Source organism: Sodiomyces alkalinus (assembly GCF_003711515.1).
Source record: "Sodiomyces alkalinus F11 unplaced genomic scaffold SODALscaffold_2, whole genome shotgun sequence".
Taxonomy (NCBI): Eukaryota; Fungi; Ascomycota; class Sordariomycetes; order Glomerellales; family Plectosphaerellaceae; genus Sodiomyces; species Sodiomyces alkalinus.
This window is the reverse complement of record NW_021167080.1, coordinates 2,824,740-2,845,157: the sequence shown is the minus strand read 5'-3', so window position 1 is coordinate 2,845,157 and position 20,418 is coordinate 2,824,740. Positions and strand designations below refer to the sequence as shown.

General features: G+C 55.0%; 9 protein-coding genes across 9 annotated transcripts; 5 read left to right on the top strand and 4 right to left on the bottom strand.

The window, feature by feature from the left end:
• The first annotated feature begins 65 nt into the window (after positions 1–65).
• Positions 66–1,358, top strand: SODALDRAFT_330432 (hypothetical protein). The gene has a single exon (XM_028611195.1). The coding sequence runs from the start codon at positions 344–346 to the stop codon at positions 857–859; it is 516 nt and encodes a 171-aa protein (XP_028468497.1). The 5' UTR covers positions 66–343; the 3' UTR covers positions 860–1,358.
• A 288-nt stretch (positions 1,359–1,646) lies between these two features.
• On the bottom strand, positions 1,647–2,657 carry SODALDRAFT_356700 (ribokinase; the record flags this gene model as incomplete). Its single annotated transcript, XM_028613933.1, has 1 exon — positions 1,647–2,657. One exon carries the CDS (start codon positions 2,655–2,657, stop codon positions 1,647–1,649), a length of 1,011 nt encoding a protein of 336 aa, XP_028468496.1.
• Positions 2,658–3,182: 525 nt separating this feature from the next.
• SODALDRAFT_321990 (5-amino-6-uracil reductase) lies at positions 3,183–4,055 on the bottom strand (the record flags this gene model as incomplete). Its single annotated transcript, XM_028609673.1, has 1 exon — positions 3,183–4,055. The coding sequence occupies one exon, from the start codon at positions 4,053–4,055 to the stop codon at positions 3,183–3,185; it is 873 nt and encodes a 290-aa protein (XP_028468495.1).
• Positions 4,056–5,265: 1,210 nt separating this feature from the next.
• SODALDRAFT_102527 (hypothetical protein) lies at positions 5,266–6,103 on the top strand. The gene has a single exon (XM_028606466.1). The coding sequence runs from the start codon at positions 5,535–5,537 to the stop codon at positions 5,901–5,903; it is 369 nt and encodes a 122-aa protein (XP_028468494.1). The 5' UTR covers positions 5,266–5,534; the 3' UTR covers positions 5,904–6,103.
• Positions 6,104–8,013: 1,910 nt separating this feature from the next.
• SODALDRAFT_291037 (DUF221-domain-containing protein) lies at positions 8,014–12,635 on the top strand. Its single transcript, XM_028608657.1, has 2 exons — positions 8,014–8,601; positions 8,684–12,635. Exons 1-2 carry the CDS (start codon positions 8,447–8,449, stop codon positions 12,375–12,377), a joined length of 3,849 nt encoding a protein of 1,282 aa, XP_028468493.1. The 5' UTR covers positions 8,014–8,446; the 3' UTR covers positions 12,378–12,635.
• Positions 12,636–12,639: 4 nt separating this feature from the next.
• SODALDRAFT_330426 (DUF383-domain-containing protein) lies at positions 12,640–14,200 on the bottom strand. Its single transcript, XM_028611194.1, has 4 exons — positions 14,102–14,200; positions 13,859–14,008; positions 13,672–13,785; positions 12,640–13,555 (listed from the first exon to the last, which is right to left on the bottom strand). The coding sequence occupies exons 1-4, from the start codon at positions 14,120–14,122 to the stop codon at positions 12,779–12,781; spliced, it is 1,062 nt and encodes a 353-aa protein (XP_028468492.1). The 5' UTR covers positions 14,123–14,200; the 3' UTR covers positions 12,640–12,778.
• A 290-nt stretch (positions 14,201–14,490) lies between these two features.
• Positions 14,491–16,612, top strand: SODALDRAFT_376450 (bystin). Its single transcript, XM_028614816.1, has 3 exons — positions 14,491–15,224; positions 15,324–15,752; positions 15,836–16,612. Exons 1-3 carry the CDS (start codon positions 14,620–14,622, stop codon positions 16,257–16,259), a joined length of 1,458 nt encoding a protein of 485 aa, XP_028468491.1. The 5' UTR covers positions 14,491–14,619; the 3' UTR covers positions 16,260–16,612.
• Positions 16,613–17,074: 462 nt separating this feature from the next.
• SODALDRAFT_272765 (Cdc73 family RNA pol II accessory factor) lies at positions 17,075–18,398 on the top strand (the record flags this gene model as incomplete). The annotated part of the gene is made up of 2 exons (XM_028607854.1): positions 17,075–17,635; positions 17,721–18,398. The coding sequence occupies 2 exons, from the start codon at positions 17,075–17,077 to the stop codon at positions 18,396–18,398; spliced, it is 1,239 nt and encodes a 412-aa protein (XP_028468490.1).
• A 571-nt stretch (positions 18,399–18,969) lies between these two features.
• Positions 18,970–20,372, bottom strand: SODALDRAFT_356692 (hypothetical protein; the record flags this gene model as incomplete). The annotated part of the gene is made up of 5 exons (XM_028613932.1): positions 18,970–19,062; positions 19,251–19,362; positions 19,479–19,677; positions 19,759–19,846; positions 20,298–20,372. The coding sequence occupies 5 exons, from the start codon at positions 20,370–20,372 to the stop codon at positions 18,970–18,972; spliced, it is 567 nt and encodes a 188-aa protein (XP_028468489.1).
• Positions 20,373–20,418: the final 46 nt, after the last annotated feature.

The following is a 20,418-nucleotide window of genomic DNA, read 5'->3' as shown; positions in this document are numbered from 1 at the left end:
TGTGTGTCACTGACACAGTTTCAGTCAATTCAGACACCTTCCATTACGACGGTCGTCGTTATGGTTGCCTTTCCGATCTTCGTGTTGAATTGCGGCCCACTGGGGAAAATGCCATCGTTCATGTCATACAGAACGATCCACCTCCGACGTTAGTTCAACACTCCTAAATCCAGATCGAGGTCTTGCCTATCGATTTGGTTGTTAACAATATATCTGTAGCAGCATCCTTTATGCTGGCGCGGGGACCCTTCTTCTTGCTCATATCCGCATCTCCAACCCCAGTGCCGTTCCGGGGGCTGATACCCCGGACTCTCTGCACATCCAGCAGAAATCAGACCAACTCATGGACGACCTTGAATATCACCTAGGAAGCTCTCTCGTCGATTACCTGCACGTCCGCCTAACTTACACCCACTCTGCCTTCCCTGCCGGGGCTTTCCCTTCCTCGTTTCCGTGGCGTAAAGACGGCGTAAGTGGAAGTGCCAATGCCGGATTCACCAACCTGCAGACCCGGCTTGAGACCACAGCAACCGCTTCACTGAAGCGCTACAACCGTCGATCCCCATGGAGTCCCCGCCCCCCGCCAAGGCCAATGTCAAACCCGCTCCTTGATACCGTTGCGGCCCACTGGACTCCTAACCGCGCCGCTGAAGCCGCCCGTCAGATGGAGTCGTATCGTCCAGCAGCGACGCTCCGCAGGCCAGTTGGCTTGCCTTGTTGTTGCAAGTTTCAAGAAAGGGGCGGAGAACGGATGCGACCTGAGACTGTGGGCCCCGCACCCACACGGATACACATAGAGGAGGACGACGACTACGCCTTCCTCGACAGAGTGGGCATACCGCTGAGGGTACCGTCATAGGTAGCTCAGGTGCCACATCGCGGGGCGAGTCTGGGAAAAGCAAAAACATCGACACAGCTTGAGAGGGCGGCAACGACTTCGTCAAGAGAGGTACGGGGGCCTTCCGGCAACCGAGTAAGGTCGCTGCTGCAGTGGATGCAGCGCTTGTCAATCTCGAAGGTATCAAGTGCCAAACAGGATGAGAACGCGGTCGAGCATTCGCCAACAGCGCGCAGCATGAGGTCGAGTGACGCAAGCCCATGGACAACGGAAAAGGGGTTGGGGACACCGAGTGCTTACGAGACGACGACGTTGGCTGGGTCGAGCGGTTGGACTTCAGGGGAAGAGCAGCTGCAGGGCCGTAACGGGGCCATGCGATGCGGGTCAGTCCGCCGTAGAAGCATGGGAAGAGCTGATGACAAGGAGCCTGGTCGCTGGGGGTGGCCAAGCTGGTGGTGAATGTTATAATTTTGTATGGTTAGGAGCAGGATGCAAAGTATTGATGTGTGACGGGGGGGGGTGTTAGGCGGCATGAGTAAAAATAGGGGTATAGATGGAATCTTGCACAGGCTTGTTTCAATATTAGAAACATTGTAGAAACCGCGGCGGCTTCGACGTCCAACAGCACCATTCAATAATAAGCAAACAGACCAACGCCCAATGCCAATGCATCTCGGACAATCCTCGGGGACCTGGAAACCCATTCGTGGCGGGTGGAGTGAGTTAAGACAGGGCTTTGTCTCAAGGACTCGCCTTTGACGATTTATCATCAGTGGTATGTACCAATGTTATGTTCTACGGTACGCTGCTAATTCACCTCGTCCCCCCAAGGGATCGAGTCCTGGGCACCCTTCCTTTCGACGGTCTTTGCGGCGACACGGTTCGCTCTTCGGATAGCGGCCTCGATGTCGAAAGGCTTGGCTTCATGAGCAGCCGTTACGGCGGAGACGGCGTAAGAGCCGACGAAAGTGTCCCCAGCGGCGGTGGTATCGACGACCTTGGCCTTCTCGGCCGGGACGAGGGCATCCTTGCCGTCCGCGGAGCGGAAGTAGACGCCCCGTCCGCCCAGGGTGGCGACGAAGTTGACGACGCCCTTGTCGAGGAACCACTTGGCGACGCGGCGGAGGCCGTCGAGGTCGTCGAGGTCGGACTCGGCGCAGCCGGAGAGAATGGAGGCCTCGGTCTCGTTGACGACGAGGTGGGCGAGACCGGCGTAGGCGTGGTCTGGGAGCGGTTGGGCGGGGGCCGGGTTGAGGAGGACGGGGACGGCGGCGCGTTTGGCGGATTCGAGGGCGGCGAGGACGGTGGCGAGGGGGATCTCGAGCTGCATGACGAGGAGGTCGGGGCGGGCGTCGGCGGAGGAGGTCTCGGGAAGGGATGTGTAGTGGGAGAGGGCCGGGTCGGAATTGGCGCCCGGGGTGAAGATGATGCGGTTCTGGCCGGTGGGTTCGTCGACGATGATGATGGCGGTGCCGGTGGTGGTCGTCTCGGAGGAGACCTGGAGGACCTGGGAGGCGTCGATGCCGTGGGCGGCGAGGTTCTTGAGGAGGAGGGAGCCGTGGCTGTCTTGGGCTACGGCGCCGACCATGGCGACGACGGCGGTGATGGAGGAAGGGTCCTTATCATGGTCGCGGCCGCGGGAGAGCTTGGCGCAGGCGACGGCTTGGTTGGCGCCCTTGCCACCGGGAGAGACGACCAGGCCGTTGGAGGTTAGGGTTTCACCTGGAAGGGGATGGTGGGGGACGTAGGAGGTGAGGTCGATGTTGAGGGAACCGAGGACGGTGATACGGGGGAGAGAAGTGGACGATGAGGAAGTCATGGTTGTGTTAGGCGCGAGGGCGATAAGTGAGAGGGAGGGATAGATGTATGGAGTAATAAGTCAATGGGGAGGATGAATAGAGATGGATGTATTGTATGGAACGTGAAAATCGTAAGAACATAAAAAAAATCAAATTCTCAGTGAAGAATTTATGAGATGGAAACGTCGGACTAATACGTATCGAGGAGTGGATGAAGTTGTGGGTTGAGGATGGTCAGTTCAATGCTCGTGGTGGGGGGTTTGGAGGTTGGAGGGGTAACGACAGAGCAACGAGGTTGGACGATGGCGCTGGAAGATGAGGGGCATCATCGGCCGAGGTGGACCGGAGCTCACCGAGAGGCTTGTAGTGTAGGTACCTAAGGTACCTAGGTATGGGGTCATTACTGAGGTAAGATGCCGAGTATCGTTTTCCCGTACCTCTCTAGGTCACTTTCAAGTAACCTTCAGTTCAAAGTTGGGTGCCAAGGTACTTCGAAGCCACTTTTGGCAAATCGTGATTTGCTCGGGGAAGAGCCTCCTAAGGTATCAAGGATTACCTGGGTTATGGCCCAGTCTCCCACAAAGGACCGCGTCTTCGCCAAAGGGATGCCATGACACTGACGACAGTCTTGCTGGAGGCACGGGATCTCCCCTCTCGTCGTGCACCCTATCCGGCGACACGTTGACGCTGCCCTGGCCGAGCCAGGTCGGGGCAATAGTCACGATGACCGAATCGACAAGGTCATGGCATGCGGGTGCTAGTAAAGAGTTGATGACACGCCCTCCTCCTTCGATCATGACGCTCCGTAGTCCCTCCCGAAGAAGAGCCGCGAGGATATCTCCCCACCGGATGTGGTTCCCAGGATGCGAACCGTCGTCTCCCGGGCCACCACCATCACCACCATCACCACCACCACCAGGGCTCGTATCCACCTCGATGACTTTGCCGCCATGCTCCTCGAGCAACGTCCTCAACTCGGGGTTTACGTCGCCCCCGTGTGCCGTGACCATAAACGGCGCAAGCCCTAACCCCGCCCGCGCGACCTCCAGGACTTTACTGCGCGCCGTGAGATCCCACCGGCCGCGCGGGTCGATGACCACGGGTCGCGGCTGCCGGTCCAGTCCGACGCCCTCGATTCGACAGTTGAGCCCCGGGTCGTCGGCGACGGCGGTCCCCACGCCGATGCAGATGGCGTCGTGGCGGCTGCGGAGGTGGTGTGTCATGGCCTTGGATTCCGGGCCCGATAGCCGCGTGCGTGTCCCCGGCGCCAGGGACAGCGACGAATCGAGCGAGGTGGCAAAGGTGAGTGTCACGAAGGGGCGGCCTTGGGCTGCGCTAGCCTGTAGGAGCGTCTCCGTGGGCAGAAACGGCTCGAGCTCGGACGCGTCCGAGTCCTTAAAGTGCAACGTCTTTTCCATGGTAGGGAGCGGGATGGCTGGTCTATGAGAACTGTGGTTTTGATCAATCGTTGTTCGGCCATGAGACTCATGCACAGTGGTTTATAAAACCTCAACGATCATCAAATGTTTGGGGACTGCTCCAAGAATGTCGGGATATGGATATTCTGTAATTACGAAGTAGTAGTGAAAGAATAAATTCCGGGTGCGGTCGTGATCGTGGTGTGGAGTCGTGACGGGATGGGGCCACCAAGTACCATATACTTCGTACCTGCAGCACGGTAAAGCCGTTTCCCAGTGTTTAGTCTGCAAATCCTTTGGCCATAAGACTTCTACGGACTAGAGACCGTTATGGTGTATTGCTTGGTAAATGGGGAATGGTGGAAAGTCGGAATGAAGGAGTGACGGATCCTTCATCTCCAGGTAAGGTAGGTAAGATAGGGGGGTACTCTACGTGTTCTATCAGCATGACCGACACCACGACCCGTTCTCATCGTGACGGATCATCAGTGCGATAGTCGTCTTATTAGAATAACATTTATCCGGATCCATGCGTCGGCTTTCGCCATCTTATCCTGCGCCGCTGAAAAGCAAGATAATCACTCTAGACCGTTCGGCCGGTCGCCGCCTCTGACCGGAACACGGCCTTATTATTAACACCAACTAACCCCGAGTACACGTAACTCAAGTGCGTGGCAGAGTCCAGTAAGCGACCAGTGCAAGACCGTTTCATTGGCTACCTTAGTGGGTCAGATGAGTTCACGTGGGGAAGATCGGCCGCGTCAGCTCTCTTCGCCATTTCCGAGCTTGCTAGGCTGCTAGGTAGGTGAAGTCAACCGAACAGAAGAAACGAAGTGATCTTAATATCAGCCATCACTGCCAAATGCTTATCAAAGATAAAAGCGCTTCGATTACTTTGTGGTCCCCTTACTTCGGCCTTTCTCGAAGTACCTCTCATTCAGCGACACCCCTAATCTCCCATATGTACGCCCAACGGGCAAGAAAGGCGAAGCAAACCGAGGTCGCGCCTATCGCCAATAACAGCGGACGACGAGCCAACGATCCACTTCTTCCACTCCCTCGCGTCGGCTGGCGGCATTCATTGGGGTTGCACTAGCTTGTTTAGGCTAGCCCCTTCTTTCCTCGGAGACTTAGCCACGGCTCCGCCTCCGACCTGTCAAGGGAGTTGGTGACCTGTCCCCCCCAAGTACTACGAAGTACACGTACGTTTCACCTTTCCTACCTACTCCTCCACCCCTCTCCCCCAACTTAAGGTTCTCCTTTCCCTATCGTTTTCCTCTTTCCTTAACCACCTTAAAACTTCTTTTTTTGCCTCTCTTGTGGCATTTATCAGGCATCACCGTTCATTCCTCACTGCCATCAGGCAATAATTTTCACGAGTAATCAAATCTGTACTCCTATCTCTTGTCCTGCCTGGTCCTCGCCAAATCTCGACTCCAACTACCAGTCATCCCCGCTCTCCAGTCGCAAAAAGCAAAAATGGGCAGCAAGTACGAAGAACCTCCCGCATACCACGGCCCGCCCCAGCCTCAGCCTCCCCAACAAGCCTACGGCGGCTACCAACCCGGTCCTGAGATGATGGGCGCTCCCCCTCCAGGTGGCCAACCTTACTACGGCTCACCTCCCCCGCAGCAGGGCGGGCCGTACCCTCCTCCCGGCCCCAACATGTACGGCAGCCCGCCCCCGGGCCAGATGTACCCTCCGCCCGGTCAATATCCTCCGCCCCAAAGCGGTTTTCACGATAACCGTGGTACCGACGGCGCCGCCGGCGGTGCTGCCACCGGTGCTTTGGCCGGTATTTGCGGTGCCCTGGCCTGTTGCTGCTGCTTGGACGTCTGCTGCTTCTAAGCTACAGCGGTACATGCGGTACCAGGGTGCCAGGGTACTTCATGATCGTCTCTAAAGGATAAGAGACGCTCGAGGAGAAATACCGAGAAATCGAGCGATAAAGCGAAGCGTAACAAGCGACAAAGCCATCGAGAACGAAACCGAAGCTTCCTCCTTCTTGATTTCAGGGGAAAGGCGGGAAAGGAGCCACAAAGAAGGCTCATTGTTTTTTATTTTAGCAAGAATATTTCGAGCATGTGGTGGACGTGGCCATGCTCATGCGCATTCCGGGCATGCTGCGGCGACGCTGCTTCTTGGTGCTCTGTACTCAAATGTTTTACTGGCGTTAAAAGGAATTGCAACACGCAAGGGCCTGCCTCTTTCTCCCTTTGTATTTCCGGATGTTGGGTTTATAGACGGAATCTCAAATGCGGCCAGGCCCTGGATATTCATTCAGAATATGTCAAGAGTCAACGACAACGGCACTATAGTCGTCAGATATTTGTTCTGAAGGACCGGGTTGTCACGATCACGTCGGGTTTTAGTGACATTCCGAGTTGATAATTCCATGGGTTTTTGGTTGTTTCCCTTTCTCCCTCCTCCAACCTTTGACAAAATCTCGCTTCGCAATCTGGACTGGCCGCGACGACTGAGCCGCGACGTCCTTGGTCTGCGCAGAGGGTGAGCTGCCCAGCGATGAGTTCTGGAACCCAATGCTCGTAAATGTACTGAGACAGGTCGAGGCACGAGGTATACTTACTTTTATAGCTCATTCTTTGGTCCAGCCTCCTCACGGGTCTACGACATTGTTGAGCAAATGACTATCTACTGCTCGATGTACGGATACTTTCGGGAGATGTTGCTCACCGGACAAACTGGAATCGCGACGTCGAATAAAGTGTACACACATAAGGTACTCCGTATAGATTGATTTCCTTGACTTTGTGTAAAATTAAGCATCGACTACTGCGCTGAGAAGATCTGAAGCGTGAAGATCCGTTGTCAACGGTTCTTTGGATGCAAATTTGGCCCAGCAATGGAATAATTACCCCGTGGCAGTTTTGTCAAAACTGTACATCCCATACCTAAGCAATACCTCAGCTTTGTGTTCGGCCCTCGGTAGTCTTCGTTTGTGTGTGATTTAGGTACAGTCAGTCAATAACAAGATAGCCTTTGGAGCATGTCGATGCCCCCTTACTGTATAGCAGGGAACAACCCGTGAGCGGTGATTTGCTGAGACTATCCCTCAAGCGCATCGTCGCCAATTTGAGCGTGCGGGTACGGGTACGGACATTATTAGGGGCGCGAATGTTTACGGATAATTTCAGAACGTCAGGGTCGTAGCCGCCGAACCGCCGGGATAAAGATCAATTGCCCCACCCTCAGCATTGTATATCTGTAGTGTATAATATGTCATTACTAGCCGTCTTGAAAGGTGGCCCTGACGAAGCGGCAATGGGTACGCAGGAGGACTGGGACCATCGCGTTGCGGAATGACCACGACGTCATGAACTGGGGCTACACGAACTCTTACGGAGTACCTACGGTACCGTACCTTAGTGAACAGTACTTTACTCCGTACGTCGTCGTCGCATTTGACAATACAAAAAAACAACCCAAGAACCCAAGCGCACACAGACGGAGTAATAGAAAATATGGTGAGAAGACAGCTAAAATTTAGTGTTGAATGGTTCGAGTTTTCTGGGAAATCAGCGTGGCGGCTAACGAGGAAGTTTGGGCCTATGATGTACCAGACTGGCTGGAATGGCAAAGATCGCACTCAGCCGTCCTAATTTCAGCTCGGGAACAACTTTATCAATTGACTTACTTTGTGTTTTAAGTGAAGGGTTCTCGTGACCAATGGAAGCCTGTGATGTCACAGTCCCCAGCTCACTTGCCTTTTTGCGGTAAGACCCACTACGGAAACCAATCGTTTAAGCCAGCGCCCCGTGTAGCCGCATGGTTTACTACCGTCCCCGCCAATAGTTGTGCTGCTGAAATGACGAAGGGTCCTTGGGGCGGATCTTGGGGAAACAGCACTGCAAAAACAAGTCTTGGCCTCCCAATACATACCTACGACGTACGAATACTTCATCCACATCCATGCCACCACGCTTTCATTCCGGCCCTGGTTGCCATTTCCATCATGACTTGGCCGTGGCTTTCCCCTTCAACACTTCACTCTCCTGTCGTCATGAAGGAGGAAGGCTAGCCCAGTACTTGTATGCAGGATAGTGTGAAGTCTCTCTCTTTGTTGACATACCCCTTCGCGCTTTCTCGTCCTTTGTCTGCCAGCATATTTCCCACATTTCCATTGTTCAATCCCCTTCTCTGGGCCACCATATTCGACTGGCACCGTTTCCCCCTCCGGTCCTCCGATATCAACCTGAATCACCAACCTTAATCACCTTCCGCATGCCAATAGCTATTTTGCCTTGGCTTGAACGTACTTCAAAACCTACCGTCAACCCCCATACCTCGAAATCTCACCAGAGGATAGGATCTTTACCGACTAGGACACCCTACCCTGACGGGACCGTCCGTTCCAAACCCGCAGTCGGACAATGGATGAAGACCTCGACGGCCAGCCTGCCTCTGCGCAGTCCAGAGAGGGCATCACCCTGAACGCTTTCTTCGCAGCGTTGACCGTGTCCATCGTTGTCTTCGTTGTCCAAATCGCCGTGTTCCTCCTATTGAGAAACAAGCTTGCCAGAATCTTGTGCGTCATTCCGCTTTTCTACTCGACTCTTCTTTGTATACACACCCCTCCATGTGCTTACTGACCGATTAACCGCCAACAGCAAACCGAAGACTTACCTTGCCCCTGAACGAGAGCGGTTTGACCCACCACCCGCCAGTCCGATAGAGCTGCTCAAGACGCTCTATTCCTTTACCGACCGTGAGATCATCAAAAGATGTGGCCTGGATGCATACTTCTTTCTGCGATACCTCAGGGCCCTGCTCATCATCTTTGTGCCCATCGCCCTCGTTACGATACCTATTCTGATTCCCCTCAACTACATCGGAGGACGTGGCAACACTGTGCTGGATACCGGTGATACGAACAATAGCACGGGCAACGACGACCAGGCGAGCTACTTGACCCCGACACCCACCGGCCTAGATACGCTAGCCTTCGGCAACATAACCGGAGCCAATTCTCAGCGCTATTGGGCCCATCTGATTCTGGCCCTTCTCGTCATAGTTTGGGTCTGCCTTGTCATATTCTTCGAGCTCAGGGTCTACATCAAGATTCGCCAGGATTACCTAACCAGCGCAGAGCATCGACTTCGCGCTTCAGCGACTACTGTCCTAGTCAACAACGTCCCCGCCAAATGGCTCACGCAGGAGGCTATCCGGGGTCTCTTTGACGTATTTCCCGGCGGCATTCGTAACGTCTGGCTGAACCGCGACTTGAGCAGTCTGCTGGAAAAGATCGAGCTACGCGATGCCATCCACAAACAGCTCGAGGCCGCAGAGACCCAGCTCGTCAGAGCGGCCAAGAAGCGGCAACTCAAGGAGAGGAAAAAGGACGAGAAAAAAGACCGGAGACTATCCCGCCTCAATGCGCCGACAAAGTCGGAGCTCGAGCAGAGGCGCAAGCGCGAGGACGAAGCCGCCAGGAGGATGGCCGAAGCTGGCCAAGGAGTAAGCTCCGGAACGGACGACCAGGTACCTCGCAACGTCTCCGAGGTCGTGGACGACGCCCGCGCCGAGGAGCAGGAACAGCGGCGCCGCAGCAGAGCCATGTCAAGTAGCAACTCCTCGGGCTCGCAGGGCAAAGGTTTTGGTTTAGGCACGCTGGGCGACGGCATCAACAAGTTCGGGAAAGGCATTCTTGGCGGCGTGGACAAGGCCGGCCAGGGCTTCCGCGCTTTGGGCCAGGGTGTCGAAAACGAGGTGGGAACAACCCACGGGTTCATTAGGATTGGCTCCTCGGGGACCGACGCGCCGACAACTGGACAGCCTCCTCACGCATCGGGATATGACGGTCCAGCCACTTATTCTTCGCCAAACGACGACGCCCACCCTAGCACCGTGGCTGCTTCTGCTGCCAACCAACCACAAATGGCGGATCTGGCCGGCGAAGACGTTGTTGGCTATGATGCTCGGAACGGCTCCGTCGACGACTCCAGGAGTTCCTCGCCGATTGACCCCGCCAAGTTCGACACTGTTGCCAACGGCAACACCGTTCGCAGACTGGATGATATAAGCCAGATGTATGACAACGAAAAGCGCAAGTGGTACCAGTTCTGGCGACCTCCTGCCGGTGGTTACGTTTCGCCGGTTCCTCAGAAGGTACAATATGGGGGCGACGAGTCCGTTCCTGATAATCGCCATTCCGAGAAGACCTCCGGCCAGAAGATCTTGTCGTTTATCCCGTTTGTGCATAGCGGGGGCGCCGTGGCACCCGTCGAGTACGGACCAGCATCGTTCACCGGCGAGGATTACCGGGATGACACGGAGGGCGAATCCGAGGCCGCATGGCGCCAGTACATCAAGCCCAAGGACCGCCCGAAGCACCGCGTTCCTCGTTGGGGGTTCCCGGGCTGGCTGGCTTGGCTCACTTTTGGCAAGAAGGTGGATACGATTTATTGGTGCCGGACGGAACTCGCGCGCCTCAACCTCGAGATTCGGACCGACCAGCAGAATCCTGAGCGGTATCCTCTCATGTCATCGGCCTTTATACAATTCAATGAACAAATCTCGGCTCATCTCGCCTGTCAAAGCCTCATACATCACCTTCCAAAGCAGATGGCTCCACGGATCAACGAAATATCTCCCAAGGATGTCATTTGGAGCAACATGGCCATATCTTGGTGGGACGAATGGTTGCGGACAGCAGCGGTGGTGGCCCTGATTGCGACTATGGTCATCTTCTGGTCTTTTCCCGTTGCGTGGACTGCAGCGATCGCCAACATTGACTCGCTGGCCGAGCTGCCTTTTCTTCAATGGATTAAGAGCAACGACACCGTTGAGCAGGTTTCTGGTGCGATAGCCGGTGTCCTCCCGCCGGTGCTGCTTGCTCTTCTCCTCGTCATTGTGCCTATCATTCTGGATCTCCTTGCCGATTTCAAGGGAGCCAAAACGGGCACACAGAAATCGGAATTCGTCCAGCGATATTTCTTCATCTTCCTCTTCGTCCAGGTATTCCTCGTCGTATCCATTGCGGCCTTCTTCGCGGCGTCGGTCGATACGTTATGGACCAATTTCCAGGAACTAGGCAACATCAACTACATCTGGGAGGTATTGGCCGAGAACCTGCCCAAGGCCGCCAACTACTTCTTCTCCTACATGCTTCTCCAAGCCTTTTCTGCCAGCTCGGGTGCTCTCCTCCAGATCGGTACACTCGTTGTATGGTACGTGCTGGCCAAGATCCTGGACGACACCGCCCGCAGCAAGTGGTCACGCAACGTTACGCTCAACAAGATGGGATGGGCCCACGTATTCCCCGTCTACACGAATTTCGCGTGTATAGCGCTGATCTACTCGGTCGTGGCGCCGCTCATCTCCGTCTTCGCCATCATCACCTTCGGCCTCTTGTGGGTGTCTCAGAAGTACTGCCTGGTCTACGTCATCCGGAACGGCCACGACACTGGAGGCATCATGTACCCGACTGCCCTCAACCAGACCTTCACCGGACTATATGTCATGGAGCTGTGCCTGGCCGGCCTGTTCTTCATAGTGGGTCGCGACGCCGCTGGGTCTCGGGGCTCACAGACGGCGGCAGCCACTTCGGGTAACCCGCAGGCCATTATCATGCTCGTCGCCGTAGCCCTGACAGCACTCTACCAGGTTCTGCTGAACCGGTCGTTTTCGCCGCTTTTTCGGTACCTGCCGGTCACTGTCGAAGACGAAGCAGCACTCAGAGACCGGGCGTTTGAACAGGAGCAGCTCCGACGGTTCGGCATGCTGGAGGAGAGCGAAGACGAAGATGGGAACGACGAGAAGCCTCCTGCGCACAGCCTGGATGGGTGCTTTGCAAACGACGACGATATTGAGCTCAAAGGCTTGCCGGCGGCGGGTAGGGGCAAGAAGTCCTTCTTCAAGCCGGTCAAGGATGTCCGCGACCTTGCGAAGCGCGGGGGCAAGGGCATCCGTAACATGACTTGGAACAGGGTCGAGGGGAGGTCGGGCGTCAAGAATGCGGCGGAGTATCGTCGCCGCCAACGTGAAAAGGATCTCGAAGCCCAGCGTGCGATTGGAGAAGCACTGTATGGGGGCATCGCTGACGAGATCGAGGACTTGATGCCCGAGGAGAGGAACGCGCTTGTGCGGGACGCCTTCAAGCATCGCGCACTGCGTGCGCGGGTGCCGGCTGTGTGGATCCCCCGTGATGACCTTGGGGTGAGCGACGACGAGGTCCGGCTGACTATGGCCTACACGGAGAACATTCATATCAGCAACGAGGGGACGGCTTTGGACAGCAAGGTACGGGTCGTGTACGGGCGCAACCCCCCGGATTTCTCCGAGGTGGATCTCATCGATCTTTAGAGGGTCTGATGGGCGAATCTATGCATACCAAGAGGGATAAATGATAGATGATGATGGAGGGAATGTTTGTTCAACGCAGCCGGGGATCGAGGAGTTTTGGGGACCTCTTTTTTTTCTTTTTTTCTTCTTTTTTTTCTTTCTTCGTTTGCTCACGCATCACGGGTAGCATGAACAAATAGATGTAGACCATTTAACCTTAGACCATTGATCACATCCATATCGTCGGAAGTGTCCAGAAACCTCGGCTTGTCCCAATAGATAGGGTCCAACATTTGTAGTTTTAAGGCGGCCGGGCGATACCCTCTGAACAGATGCTCTGCGACCAAGTCGGGCGTTTGTGCAATCAGGGAACACCCAAGGGTAACATTTTTTTTTTCCTAGTCTTCATAACATTCTCGAATCTACACATCAACTATTTCGTCATCTTCATGAACCTCTTTCACCTTCGAGGTGGAATCGGGCTCCTCTTCCCTCATCAACACCTGCACGAGCCTGTCGCAGGCCTCCCTGACCCCTTCGTCGTTGACGCGCAAATGAGTCTCCCGGATGATGGGGTACACCTTGACCTGGCGCATCAGCTCCCTCCCTTCCCTCGTGGCCGTGAGGAGGAGCAGGGTCTCGAGATGGGTCTGGATGATGGACGAGTCCGGGTCGCGCTGCTTGTCGGGGGGGAGGAGCTGGAGCTCGGGGAGCATGTCCATGGTCTCGTCGACGTCGTAGTCCTCGTCGCCCATGATGGGGAGGAGGACGTAAGGGAGGATGTGGATGTCGTCCTCGGCGAAGAAGGCCGGGTGGGCGGGGACCTCGAAGGCGACGTTCTTGATGGTGCTGGCGACGCCCTTGCGGCGGACGTCGGACTTGTGCTCGGTGAAGACCTTGAGCTTGGTCAGCGGGACGGCGTCGTCGTAGCGCTGCTTGGTGAGGTAGAACTGGCGGACGTCGGCGTGCTTGGTCAGGTCGGCGAAGAAGTAGGCGAGGTAGGCGTAGTCGGCGTGCTTGTTGTAGGAGCCGTCGGCGCCCTTGACGAAGAGGTCCATGAGCTGGTTGAGGACTAGGTCGTGCGACTGGAGCTCCTCCGGCGGGGGTTGCTTCTTGGTTAGGATCTTCTTGAGGCCGTCCCACTTGGAGAGGTTGGCGAGGAGCATGGCCAGGAGGTTGGCGTTGGGTTCGGATGGTTTCTGTCACGGCTCGCTTCCCGGTTACCAACAACAGTCTCTTTGAAACTTAGGGCGAGCCTGGGTCAGTCTCGAAGGGATATATATATATATATATATATATATATGTATATACTCACAACCACCCTCGCCAGAAGGGAGTCGACGAATCTGTCATTACTCGCGAGTAATTCTAGTACTTTTTCGTCGGCTGATAGGTTGACGAGGATCGTCAAGGCATGTTCGGCAATTTGCTATGGTGTTCAGGTGAGTCAGGGGCTGGCTGCGAGGCTATTATGAGTTTTTGGAATCCAAAGACAAACTCACTGGATGATCTTGCATCAACAAGGCTAAGTTCTTCACGGGCAGGAGATCCTCGGTCTTGAATATAGAAGGCTGCGCTGTTGAGTATGGAACTAGATTCTCGACTGCAAGCTTTCGAATTTGAGGATTGGGGTGCGCAATGAAGCCGACAAGCTATATCAGGATCTGGTCAGCCATAGTCCCGTTGCTATCGAGGATCTAGAGGGAGTTGGATGAAGGCGGCGGGGGGGTAAGGAGTTACAGTACGTCTTCTAACTCTGTGGGCATTTTAACTGGAAGAATGAAGGGTAAAGAAGTAATAAATAAGAATAAATGTGGTGCCCCTATTTCCGAAGCTCAAAATCTCTCACCTCATGATGTTCTGAGATGATTTCAGTTCCTGCTCATCCAGACGCAAATCTCTCTCAGTTGGCGACGGCCGGGGCAAGTTGGAGGGGTTTTTCCTAGGTACCTACATATGGCGGGGCATCCTCGAGGTACATCACTCGAACGGAGAAGCTCTAAATGTCATGATTGGACGAAATATACCCAGGGTCCACATATACCTAGGTGGGTACCACCAAGCCCACACTAATCGCGGGGCTAATCGATAAGGGACTCGACAGGGAAAATTGCAGGGCTTGGGAGAAGGAAAAAAATCCAAAATCGACCCGTCAACCTGCTGTCCCTCACCGTCGACCGTTCACGCGTTGGGTACCTAGACGACGCACACGCCTTCTGTTGGACAACCGGAACTTCGGACAACAAGAATTTATCAAAAAAAGATGGGGAAGGCCACAACGCCCACGGATCGTCAGGCCCGTCGACACAACCCTCTTCAAGATGACATCCTTGCGACTGGGCCGCTGAAGAACAAGACCAAAAAGAAGAAGGGGAAGAAGGACGACGAGGAGGACGGGGAGCATTACATCGACGCCAGTCAAAGTCGCAATATCCTGAGGCTAGGCCGCGAACTGGCAGAAGAGGATGACGCACAGAAGAAACCCGCGACGCAGGCCAAAGTTGACCTCTTCGCCATCGAGTCGAGGTACGGCGCCGAAGCCCTGGATGATGACCGCCAGTATGACGACGAAGACGCATGGGGCGACGAAGAGGAGGAGGAGGTAGAGGAGGTCGAGCTGGACCCGGAGGACTTGGAGACGTACCGCAAATTCTTTCCCGATAATGAGGACGAACCCTCGGCCATGCTCAGGGACGCTGGCTGGGGTTCCAAGGGTCGAGACGAGGACATGGGTGGTGGTGGCACCAACCTGACGGAGCTCATCTTGGAGAAAATCGCTGAGCACGAGGCTGCTGAAGCCCGGCGAGAGGCTGGTTTGCCGGATGAGCACTACGAGTTGCCGCCGAAGGTCATCGAGGCCTATACTAAGTAGGTTGCTTCCTGTCGCCTACTCTCCCGCAGGCGTAGAAGACCTTTTTCTCTTTTTCTTCATTTTCTTTTCCTCATGATACTAACGACGACATTCAGGATTGGCCAGATTCTCTCGAGATATAAGAGCGGTCCCTTGCCGAAACCGTTCAAGATCCTGCCCACGATACCCCATTGGGAAGATATCATCGAGGTGACCGAACCCCACAAGTGGACGCCCAACGCCGCATTCCAGGCGACCAGGATATTCTCTGCCGCGAGTCCAGCGACGTGCCAAAAGTTCATGGAGAATGTCATCCTGGACAAGGTCCGCGACGATATCCGCGAGCACAAGAAGCTGAACGTTCACCTGTTCAACGCGCTCAAGAAGAGTCTTTACAAGCCAAGAGCTTTCTTCATCGGGTTCCTGTTCCCGTTGCTCATGAGTGGTTGCACGGTTCGCGAAGCCCACATTGTTTCCGCCGTGCTTGCGAGAGTCTCGGTTCCCGTGCTTCACTCGGCTGCTGCCCTTAAGGGTATCACAGAGATGTAAGGTTTCTCTTACTGTTTCTTCTTTCTAATAACTTCGCTGCTTGTCTACCGGCCGATCTCTCTCTCTAACACGGATATAGTGCTGCCCAACAAGCGTCACAAGGCACGGAGGGTGGTGGCGCGGCCAACATCTTCATCAAGACGCTCTTGGAGAAGAAGTATGCTCTCCCCTACCAGGTCATCGACTCGCTCGTCTTCCACTTCCTACGCTTCCGCAGCGTGGACCCGGCCTCCATCAAGGAGGGCCAGGCCGTATCAGGTGATATGGTCAGGTCGCTGCCAGTCGTGTTCCACCAGAGCCTGCTCTCCTTTGCCCAGCGGTATCGCAACGACATCAGCGAGGACCAGCGAGAGGCGCTCCTCGATCTGCTTCTGTCGCACGGACACCCTGCCATCGCTCCCGAGATTCGGAGGGAACTACTTGCCGGTCGAGGTCGCGGGGTTCCGGTGGAGCCCCAGGGGCCAGGATTTGATGGCGATGACACGATGCTGGTGGACGCCTAATCTGTTGGCGATGGACGCTCCATGATGATGGGTGGAGAAAAGGCTTGCACTGGGAATGTGGTCTGCGGTCGGCATCTGGAAAGGCGTTAACAGGATTTGATTTGTCAAGGTATAATGAATGATCTGATATCTCTTCAATAACGCTCAACTACACACTTTTGTTGCGCGGCCCGTGTACCTCCTCCGGTCCAGCAGCTTGGACACTGCCGTTGGGTTTATGTTGTGGAAAGAAGCATACGCTGGGTCACGACACATCTCAAAAGCTATTTGAATAGTCACCACAGTCCCAAGTTCCAAGAAAATACCAAGGATAGCCCCAGCATTGCAACGTAGCTTGAAACCGCTCGGTCACGAGCCGTACCAGGGAGGTCGGAGACTGTCCTATTTGACGCATAAACATCGTGCGTAGAGAGGAGTTAGCAGAGAAATCAGTACATATGTAACTTGAAGTAACATAGTTCCGAGTCCTATTTGCATGGCCGGTTTGTGCGTGGTTGTCCAAGTCAAGTCCATGCATCGCCTTCTCCCGGTGAAGGCAAACCACACCGAAAGTTGCCAAGACATTACTGAAGTCAACTGGCTGGTTACCTGACTTCGGCACGGCAATTCTATCTTCCGACATCTCACCGAGGTCGTCTACCTTGCGTAAAACTTCCTAGCTTCCCATAGCTCGATAGCTCAACCGCATCACACACACATCTGCCCACCTTTGACAACTGCTCTTTTGTCCATTTCTTAGATCTTAATTGTGATCACGACTCGGCTCCCACAATTGACCTTGAGGCGAGTACGTCGCCTGTCACATTTACCTCACAATGGCGTCCGCCGAGCAGGACCCGCTCCTTCTCCTGCGCCAGGCCATCGCGTCCAAGCAACCAGCGATTCCCTCAGCGTCGGCTGATGATCCTGTCGAAGCACCCCTCTCCAAGGCAACGCATTTGCATTTCCCGCACCCGGCTCCCATATCTGTCCCGCTCTCTACACCGACGCGCTTCATCAGTAGCGATCGCCCTGTCGACCTGCGTTCCATCTACTTCGCCTGGCTCAACAAGGACGTCGCCATCCCCGAATACAACGCCTCGGCCAACCGTCTCAACGATGAGCTGGGAGATCTCGGAACCGTGCAGAACCTCGCGTTTGTTGAGCGTCTAGATCTCTTTACCTGGCTCGAAGGCGCCAGCGAAGAATCGGAACATATTCGCCCGGTTGTGGGGGAAGGGAAGGATGCGGCTGCCGCGAGCGCTGCGAAGGCAACGCCGTCGACGGCCGTAAGTCGGAGTGGCAGGGGGGCAATGGACCCTCGGATGGCGGTAATCTACAGTGGTGAGCGAAAGATGGGGGATCGCAACTCCGTCTTGCGCGGAATCAAACCAACCGTAGGTTCTCAAGCTCAGTCGAACACGCGCACTTTGGGCGCATGGCTGTTCCTTTCGGCTAACCTGAAATCCCCCCCCCTCCCAGGACTTTTCCCATGTCCGCAAACTCGCGGCACCGTTCATGCAGAAGAAACCCGGGTCGTCCCAAAACACCATCATGGCCAGTGCTGCCCTCGCGATCAACCCAAAGCCGCCCACCCGCCGACCCGACCCCATCATCCTCCTATCCCCCTCAGCGTCGTCGCTCCTCCGCCTCTCCAACGTCCGGTCCTTCCTCGAAAACGGCCGCTACACACCGCCGGACAGCAGCAGCGCCTCGGGGACGAGCATGCTGCACGTGTCGCGCCTGATCAAGGACGTCGACCCGTCGCGGCCCATGCGTTTCATCCTCGTCGAGGGCCCGGAGCAGTTCAAGCCCGAGTACTGGAACCGCGTGGTCGCCGTGTTCACCACGGGCCAGGCGTGGCAGTTCAAAAACTACAAGTGGAGCGACCCGCAGGAGCTCTTCCGCCACGCCGTGGGCATCTACGTCGGTTGGCGGGGCGAGCCTGTCCCCGAGTCGGTGCAGAACTGGGGACACCGCGTGTTGCACTTTGGCATTGACCGGCCCCGTAGAGAGGGGAATCTTGTCGGCGCCGTGCCGGGCGCGGGCGAGGCGGCTCGCTTCCGTGATAAGGAGGTCGTCGAGACGATCTGGAGATCGGTCGAGTCGGCTATGAGGACAAAGGGCTGGACTAAGAATTCTGCCCCCATGTCCATCTGATTCCATTCTTCTTCGATCTGGGGCTTGGTGGCACCGTCTTCAGCGTTACAAGGGGGGTACTACCAACGCCTCACGTGTATCGAGGCAGCCATGAGAACTTTGACATATTGTATGTTTTGCCTGCGAGGAGGACCTTCGCCCGTAGGCTTGTATTATGTTTCACCTAGAAAATCTAGGGAGATTGGAGTCATCAGCGATGGCGTTCAAGGGGGTTGATACGCTGGGCTTTTTTCTGCGTCCGAGGAGAGAGTGAACAGACCGGACTACGCACCCCTAGCGGTCTTTCGAAGAAAGACTACAGAGAGGCCAACACAGGAGTGGCCTGTGTTCTCTCGCCTCGGAAACGGATTTCGCAGAGCGTGGTATTTATGCATATTTTTGGCTAGGAGAACCGCCCACATTGGAATCTTATAGGCAGGATAGTGTGGAGGCATCAAAGACCATTGCCTCATCCAGCGAGTGAAACATTACCGTTAATATCTGGCCATTCGACGTGTGTAGGCGAGCGAACAAAGTTCCATGGAGTGAGCTATTTAGATGTTCGTCTGCCTCCTCTAACCTCGGAATCATTCTACTCAGGGGGTGGGAGCCTGGTCCCGAATTGGCGTGGAAGCAAGCTCACAGAACTCATCTCGTCCGTCTCCTCAATATCACCAATAACTGACTTGTTCAGATGTTACAGTGTGATTAAAACGGTCCATCGATAAAATAAGCGTTTGTCTCTAATAGCCCCCAACTACAAATAGAGCTTTCAAAATGAATGATCCGAGCCTCGACTTTTCTGCCAAAAGCAAATGTATTTCTAGGAAGCGCCGCATGTCTCTCAGAGTACCGCAGGTTCCAGTTACAAACCCATGGATCCGAGTGCCTGGAAAGCCCGGCCGCCGCAAAGCTTGAGTAACGGACGGGTCCGATCTGGACAAGGGAAACAAGGGTGCCAGATGATCGGAAAGCTAATTCGACACTGGACCAGTGATGAGCTTACAGCGACTCACTAAGAGAGTTTAGTTAGTTATCGCCTCTGTTCGTCATGGCTCGATAAGCGTGGGCGAAGATCTCCAAGCTTGATTCTTTTTCGACGTTCGCTTCTCCGGGGGCCAATTCCGGGACGAAAGCTGCAACATAATAAGATGACGTTGGCTCGTCGCCTTCATACTACAGGGTTCGAGATCCGCGGCGAACGCGAATTCCCTCCTCAGCGGACCGGAGCAAGTCGGCTTGGCCGTAAGTCGGTAGATCTTGGGGCCGGAGTTCTTGTACCGAGTCAGCGTGGAGGAAACTAGAGAATAAATAAAGAGAAGAAGAAAAAAAGGGACAAAGAAACAAAGAAACAAAGAATCAAAGAATCAAAGAGCACCACAGAGGTTCCGGCAAGACGTTATGATAAGCATTGTAAAGGTGGCGGCAGGGGCAGCCCAAATCTGACACTCATACGATGCGTTGGACGGCTGACGAGTCTCAAGTCCTGTCAGGGATAGAGACGGACGTCGTAACCTCATTCATTTGCCGTGCCCGCCGAAGATGCATCGAGGCATGTCTGTTGGTTCTAGCAAAGTCGCAGTGTGTCGGAGTCACTCCTTCCACGCCCAAAGGACATTACTAAGCCGGATAATGTGTCCATGGAGGGGAGTCTCTCGGGGAAAAAGAAAGAGGGTGTGTTCTTAGCCTCCGAATGAGGGGAAGGGACAGTATAGTCCCAACTGTCCACCAATCAATCCCCGGGAAAGACCCTCCCGGACCTTATTCTGTGTTCGTTCAGGGCCACGTGCGTCGGCCGGTAATTGCGCACATTAGTGCGGACGAGGACCTGGAGTAATTACCTACAGTACTCCTTTTAGATTTGAGGAGGAGAACATTTCGAAAGTTCTGTGAGACAAAAGCTTGTACTCCGTACCAAACAAAGTAATGTAACTTTCGTAATTGATTGAAAATCTTGCTAGCGCTCTCGTTATCACCCGGCCCAGATAGGAGCATTTTGTGGACATTGGCATGATCAGCCACGTTGTCGCTCACTCACTAC